At 38.7% G+C, this 8,366-nt stretch overlaps 1 protein-coding gene across 3 annotated transcripts in view; it reads right to left on the reverse strand.

Annotated features, from left to right (window-relative positions):
* Positions 1–683: 683 nt before the first annotated feature.
* BLOS1 (GCN5L1 family protein) overlaps positions 684–8,366 on the reverse strand; it is a 53,195-nt gene continuing 45,512 nt past the window's right edge. For 2 of the 3 annotated variants that reach the window (XM_089987550.1, XM_089987551.1), the window contains exon 4: positions 684–911. In XM_089987550.1, the coding sequence (XP_089843676.1) occupies positions 822–911 (90 nt within the window). In that variant the 3' untranslated portion in view covers positions 684–821. The remainder of the gene's footprint in view (positions 912–8,366) is intronic. The other variant, XM_089987549.1, reaches the window with a different exon arrangement.

Raw genomic sequence — 8,366 nt, forward strand, 5'->3', positions numbered from 1 at the left:
ATAAAAAGAGAAGTGGCCACCCAACAAAACTAATAGGATGAAGAGGTGGCCAAGGCCAATAAGATTTAAACATTTCTCAAATTGTATGTTTTCCTCCAAAACCCATTTTAGAAAAAAAAAAGGCTAGATACACCCCCATAATTTTGAGCCAAAAAACAACAGATGTTGCATATTAGATGTTTTACATATTATTGTACATTAGCTTCTGTAGATCAACAACAATGCCCTAACTTTTCACAAATCTTAGACCTAAAATTTAGCTACTCGAGAGAAACAAGGTGATCCAAGAGGATCATGGCAATGTATGACAACTCTACTAGAGAAAATAGCGCAGGGAGCTTATAAACCTCAAGAATATTTGTAAAAAGTTTGTTGTGATTGACGAGTAAATGCATTGTTGTGCAAATTAAAACATGATAAGATTATAGTTTACAAGTTCATTAAAGAAATAGGAAGTTCCTGACTTTGTTTGAGTTTAAACATGCACTTCTTACACATTGCTAGTAAAGAGCCAATAGAGTATATCTTGATGATCAAAACGTTTCTCATCTTTTAAGAGACATGAAAAACATGGATAGCCATATGTCCATGTCAAAACCAAAAAAGTAAAACGTATATTATGTTCCAGGCACAAGTGACAGAAACATGTCCACACCATTCAGTTGCAACCAACAAGAATCTAGGATCGCTATTCACATTTGCACAAAATGTTTACACCGCTAATATTGTATTTCTTACAAGTATATTATTATCATCAACGAAAAAAAGTGTAGTCCATTGGGAAGGTACATAACAGAAAAGAATATGGTGATTTTTTGCTTTCATGAGCGACATATTTTTGCTAATGCAGCATTGATACTTTTACATTCATAATCCATTGTCTTCATCCAATTCTCAAAGTCCCCAATCTCCTACACAATAAGAAATCTTCATAAGTTGCTTGTCAACAATTAGACAACAAATGGAATTAGCATTTCTATCTACAGTAAAAGAGAGTGCAAGTGCATAAACAAGCAGATGCAGCCTGACCTCAGGACCAAAACCCGATGGTGATCATATGTACCTTAGAGTCAGATTAGGTTCAACATGTGCACATAGATCTCAACTGAATTCAAAGAAAAAATAAGATGGGTTATCAAAATAGTTCTATTTATAAAAACCAAAGTGGAAGAACTTTCAAAAGTCATTTTCTTTTTTAGATTGATGTGACTCTTTTGACCCAAGTCAAAATAAGAAAGATTACAAAATAAGTGAAAGAATGAAACCCTAATCTACGATGAGAGAAGAGAAGAGAGGGAGAGAGAAATTTCCAGCTGAAAGGAGGGTTCAGTCCATCGTGACTGCCCTCTCATTCTATTTAACATAAAGTGTAAACATTAGGGTACGAAAATACCCTTTTACAAAATAATAATTTACAATACATGAACTGGATCTGGACCTGATCCATTATACAAATGGATCGGGTCAGACATACAATGAAGATAATAATGTCTTCTTTTCAGCCTCCCTCAAGTTGTGCATGGTGTTGGACCATGAACAACTTGTTCTTCAAAAACCAAAATCTATCCTTTGTTAACCCTTTAGTGAGGATATCAGCAACTTGTTCTTTTGTTGACACATACATGGGCTTAATCTCTTTGTCTTCAACCTTTTTCCTGATAAAATGTTGATCTATTTCAATGTGCTTTGCTCGACTATGGTGAATGGGATTGAATGACATGTTGATGGCACTTTGATTGTCACATAGCAACAGTGATCGAACAATCGGCTCTCCTATTTCAGTCAGAAGATGTCTTATCCATGTACCCTCGGCCGTGGCAGTGGCCATTGATCTGTATTCGGCCTCAGTGCTCGATCTAGCAACCGCCTTTTGTTTTCTACTGCTCCAGGATACCAAGTTTGGCCCAATGAAGCTGCAATAACCAGATACTGATCGTCGTTCGTCTGGATCCCCCGCCCAATCAGCATCAGCATAAGTAATAATCTCATGGCCCCCACCTGGATCTAATTCTTCCTTGCCTTTGTATACCAGCCCATCACCCATTATACCCTTTAGGTAGCGAAGTATACGTTTGACTGCCTCCATATGTGACACACGAGGTTCATGCATAAACTGGGATACCTGATTAACCGAATATACTATGTCAGGTCTAGTAAAAGTCAGGTATTGCAACATGCCAACTAAACTGCGATACTTAGTGGGATCTCCATATATATCCCCTTCTTGCGAACTCAATTTCTGATGAATGACACTTGGAGTTGTTAACGGCTTACAATCTGTCATGCCTGCTCTGCCGAGAATGTCCAGCGTATATTTGTGTTGAGTAAGGGTAAGTGTATCATTCTTGTTATCAACTTCTACCCCAAGAAAATATCGCAGCTCTCCCAAATCTTTCATCTTAAATCTCTGATTTAATAACTTCTTCACCTGCTCAATGTGGCTTTTACAATTCCCTGTGATGATGATATCATCTACATATATCAACAGAAGAGTAGTAACTCCTTGTTCATTGTGAATGAATAATGAGTGATCCAGAAGAGACCTAGAAAAGCCATGCCGTTGTATTTCTAGAGAAAAACTGTCGAACCAGGAACGAGAAGCTTGTTTCAAACCATAGAGTGCTCTCTTTAATTTGCATACATATTTTTTGGCGTCTCGTTCTGCATATCCAGTGGGTTGTTCCATGTAGACCTCTTCTTTTAAATCCCCGTGCAGAAAAGCATTTTTCACATCCAGCTGGCTCAATGTCCATCCATGTTTAATGGCTAGACTCAACACAATACGAATAGTCCCCATCTTGACAACAGGACTAAAAGTTTCATCAAAGTCTTGGCCTTCCTCTTGTGTGAATCCCTTAGCTACCAGTCGAGCCTTGTACCTTTCGATGCTCCCATCTGGTTTATATTTTATCTTGTACACCCATTTTGACCCAACTACATTTATGTTCAGTGGTCTAGGCACAATCTCCCATGTGCCACATTCATGTAAGGCCTCCATTTCTTCATTCATTGCTTCTACCCATCTTCTAGAGCTCGCAGCTTGATAGAACATAAGAGGCTCATCCTCTTTACTTATGGATGTCAAGAATAACTGAAAATCCATTGAAAAAAATTTATAACTTACCCACCTGTCAAGTGGATGTCGAATCCGTGAAGATCTTCTGATATCCGTGTTCGAACAAGAAGTGAATGAGGGCTCTTTCTCTCGCCGAGTGTACACAATTCCCTTATACCTTGTTGGCTCCAAGTCATATGTGACAGTTTCCTCCGTTTGAGTCTCATTGGCTGAATCCTCATGTGGCTCATTCTGACTGCAATTTTCTGGACATTCTACTGTACCATTGGAGAAGAGTTCTGAATTTAACCATGGGTAGTATACCTCAATGCTGGAGCTTGAGTTATCAGTATCCACCATAGTTGAATTATTATCCTGATCAGCAAAGTTCATTTCATCGAAAATAACATTCCTTGATATTTTGACACGCTTACTCAGGGGATCATAACACCTGTACCCTTTGTAATCTTCGGCATATCCTATAAACCTGCATTTCAAAGCTTTATCTTGGAACTTGTGCCTGAGTGAGCTATCAATGTGCACATAACAAACAGACCCAAACACACGTAATTCATGATAATCAGGTTGTATGCCAAAAAGAGAGAAGTATGGTGACTTATTTTCTAAGATATTCATGGGCAAGCGATTTATCACATGAACTGTGGAGTGGAAGGCCTCAGTCCATAATGATGTAGGGAGATTGCTCCCGTGCATCATGCTCATTGCAATCTCAACAATATGTCGATGCTTCCTCTCAGCAATCCCATTTTGTTGAGGTGTATGAGGGCAAGACACTCTTCTCTTTATCCCATTATGTTGAAGAAAATTAACAAAGTCACTCGAGGAGAATTCACCTCCTCCATCACACTGGAAATTAAGAATGTTGGTAGAGAAATGATTTTGAACGAAAGAGTGGAATTTCTGGAACAATCCAAAAACTTCTTATTTGTGCTTCATAAAGAATATCCAAGTATAACGTGAATAACTATCAACGAAAATAAGATAGTATTTACTGCCAGAAAAAGAAGTAATTGGAGCAGGACCCCAGACATCTGAACAAATGACCTCAAATGGCCTTGAAGCTCTTTTATTAATGGAAGCAAAAGGTAAGACATGACTCTTACATAGATGACAGCTAGAACATTTTGTATCAACGACTTCTGAACTCAGACTGGACTTAGGAATAAGATTATTCATGACAAGTTTTTCAATAAAATGGCGACCACAATGGCCAAGACGACTATGCCAAAGTCTTGGCTTATTACTTTCAGAAACATTAAATAAAAAATCAGAATCAAAGACTTGGTGAGGCTTCAAGGATGAATAGTTGGGATGAATGAAGAAAGGATCTTCTTGGAAGATGTACATGTTTCCCCATCGTTTTCCTTCAGCGAATGTCCTCCTCGTGCGAAGATCCTTGACATAAACAGAAGAGGGAGTAAATTCAACTGAAGCATTTGCATCATCAACAAGCTTTGAGACAGAAACAATGTTCTTTTGAATATTAGGAGCATGGATGACACTTGGAAGTTTAAGAGAGGACTTTGACATGTGTATAATGGCATTTCCAGTATGTGAGATGGCATGATGTGATCCATCTCCTGTGACAATGCTATTCTTTCCAACATAAGGTGTAAGAGTCAAGAGTTTACCTACATCACCTGTAACATGAGTAGCTGCTCCAGAGTCGACATACCAAGTTCCTTTGTCATTTTGTTTCATATTTAATCATGCCAAGGCTGCCAACAACAACTCTTTTACTTCTCCATCCTTTCTAGCCTCTGCTTGTGGAGCTTTCCCTTTGTTTTGAGGATTAAACCAACAGTTCGCTTTAATGTGCCCTTTCTTGTTGCATAGGAAACAGGTGGGAATGGGTCTTTGTCCCTGAACATTGGGTGTTGGAAGTATGCCACGACCTCCATAGTTATTTCTCCCTTGTCCTCCTTTTCCTCGAAAAGAACTTTCTCTACCTCGACCATAACTCATTCCCATAGCCAGCACATCTTGTGTTCCGGAATTCCCATGAAAGGCTTCAGAGGAACCTTTCAGATTCATCTCATATTGCAACAGTTTTGCACGAAGATCTTCAAACTTTGGAAGTTCTGGTAAGCATAGTAAGGTTGTCGTCATAACATGATAATCTGGCCCCAATCCACTCAAGGTTTGTTGTACTTTATCTTTTTCACTGACAAGACACCCAATAACCGCCAACTGATATGTGATGCCTTTCATTTTATTCAGGTATTCCATAATAGACATGGAATCTTTCTTCAGCATTTGAAATTCTCGCTTAAGAAACATAATTCTTGCCTCAGAAATTTGTGAATATGTTTGAACTAACATATCCCACAGTTCCTTTGTCGAACAATCATCAGGAAGAGCAATAAGGACCTCCTGTGAAAGAGTTGAAGTGATATATGCCACTAGCGATTGATCTCTCTTCATCCAAGCAACATATTCTGGATTCCTGTGAAGAACAACAGATTGTTCGCCTTTATCGTCCACTTTTTCTTGCGAGAGAAATTCTGGAGGCGGTGGGACCGATCCATCCAGATGACCAGAAAGGTCCTGACTTTTTATAAACGGAATAATCTGTCTTTTCCAGGTCAAGAAATTACAGTTATTCAATTTTTCAGAGACTAGTTGACCAAGAAAACTTGAGGACAGGCATGATTGCCCGTGAGTAAATTCCATTTGATGAATATGCTTGAACTGACACTTAGGTATGAAGAACAAAGAACTCGGCTAACAGAAAAAGACAGATAAGATATGACAGATGGCTAACAATGATTAGCAGTGATTAGCAGGAAAAACAGCAGAAAGGAAAAGGAAATCACAGATCAAGAGATTAACAATGGTTAGCAGGGATTAAACCACAGATCAAGAGATTAAATGTAGGAAAAACAGCAGGAAAACAGCAGGGATTAAACCTGATGAACCTGATTTCACAAAGAAGCAATCACGACTGAAAAGAAAACACAGATTGATGCTGTAACACACGGCTGAAAGAAATCACAGATTTTCTTCACAAAGATTTTCTTCACACAGATTCACGCTAGGTATTTGAGGGCCACAATACCACACAGATTCACAGAGATTTACCACACAGATTCAAATCACGGCACACAGATTCACGCTGGGATTCACGGCTGATAAGTTCACTCTGCTGACGCTGGTGGATTCACGCTGGGATTTGCTCACGCAAACTCAGGCTGGGTTTTCTTCACGCAGACGCAGATTCACGCAGATGGACTTTCTTCACGCAGGCTGGGCTTTCTTTCTTCACGCAGGCTGAAATCACGATGATTCACGACCAGACATTCTTCACTGGGTATTTACGCTGGGTATTCACACCCAGATTCACGCAGATGGCTGATGCAGATCCACGTTGATGCAGATCCACGCTGATGCACACGCTGTGCTTTCTTCACGCAGATCCACGCCTTGCTTTCTTCACGCAGATTCACGCAGATCCACGCCCTGCTCTGATACCATGAAAGAATGAAACCCTAATCTACGATGAGAGAAGAGAAGAGAGGGAGAGAGAAATTTCCAGCTGAAAGGAGGGTTCAGTCCATCGTGACTGCCCTCTCATTCTATTTAACATAAAGTGTAAACATTAGGGTACGAAAATACCCTTTTACAAAATAATAATTTACAATACATGAACTGGATCTGGACCTGATCCATTATACAAATGGATCGGGTCAGACATACAATGAAGATAATAATGTCTTCTTTTCAATAAGTAATAGGATCATCCATGAATTTTGAGGAATTAGATCGACTATTGGATCAGATCAGAGCAAAGTAGGGTCAAGCCCAGAGTTACCGGAAGCTTCACAGATAGGTGGGAAGCGCGCGCTTCCCGGAAACTTGTTTCAGAAGCACGAAACTTCTCGCTTCCGAAGCTTGATAGGAATCTCAATTCTCCTACGCTTCTCCTATGTTTTCCATACGTTTTTTCGTTATTTTCCTACATGATTCTCATGCGCTTTTCATGTTTTCCATGTGCTTCCTTTCACGCTTCCCACTCATATACTTTCTTTAAATTGGAAACCATCATTTTTAGATTTTGAGAAGAATTTAATTCTTACACTATATAATGTGTCAAGAAGAAAAACAAAGAATATGTAAAACTGACCATTTCAATGTACACTAAAAAGCAATTCTCTAAACCATGGTCTACAAAAGTCACTTCCTTTATACAAACCACGGCCTCACAAACAATTCACTAACAGGAAAGTACAAGAACTGCAATATTCACCCTCTTTTAAGTGAATAATATGTCACCAGATCTACTATCAACAAAACCAAACAAAGTTAACTGTCACCATATTTTAACTGACAGCACTAGCACCCATTCATTTTCATGATGACCTAAAGCAACCTTACACCGTGTAAGTCGAAACAGTTTGATATAAATTAACAGACAATTTTTCACTGAATTAACATACACGGTAATTCTGGTCAAAATTAGACTCATATCTTAGCTTGCAACTATCAATCTGATAAGAAGCAAAAAAGTTCCTAACTGCTTTGCATGGTCAACATACGGTAGAATGGAGCCTTTGTTCAGAAAAAAACCCATCCATAGTCTGTGGCATGTCACCAGGAGGGTAAGATTCATCTTGACCATCCAGCTAGACCCAATAGAGCTCATTTCATATCTCATAATAAAAATGATCTGGAGTATACCCATTTGAGCAAACAGAACATCTCAGTTTATGCAAAAGCACAAAGGGCACAAAACCTATGCAAAATTAAGTAGCAAAGATTCTTCTATAAGTTCAGTGCATGATATACTGTTAAATCCCATTATAACAATAACTGTGAAAATGAAAAAAGAAGAAAAAAACTATGATGATCCCATAATCAACAATTCAGATTTCAGACTGTCTATTTAGGTCCCACATTTAACACAAAAATGACTAGAAAAGTCTAAAAGACTGCATCATCTCTCCTAACTTGGCTAGGAATTCTCAGAAAGGCACCATGAGCGTAGCTACAGAACCTAAAATAGCAAGTATGCAAGGTACTTACATAGCACTCAGACTGTCAGTTCATGTTTTTGTGCTCTAATCATGGCTGTGCCATTTCACTGTAGTATGTTTATGACAAAGATAGTTTCACACAGGATGATCCATCTGATGTGAACCAAATTGAGCATCGGTCAGATATTTATGGTTCTAGAGGGTGCTTTAATAGAAAAAAAAGTTACAGAAACTTTATTGCCAGATCCTGTGTCACCAATTCCAAGACTCCAAAACTTCAACAGAGTTGAATGTCAAACTGAAGACATTTAAATAGG

This window comes from Nuphar pumila, chromosome 14, assembly GCF_984573655.1.
Source record: "Nuphar pumila chromosome 14, dmNupPumi1.hap1.1, whole genome shotgun sequence".
Taxonomy (NCBI): Eukaryota; Viridiplantae; Streptophyta; class Magnoliopsida; order Nymphaeales; family Nymphaeaceae; genus Nuphar; species Nuphar pumila.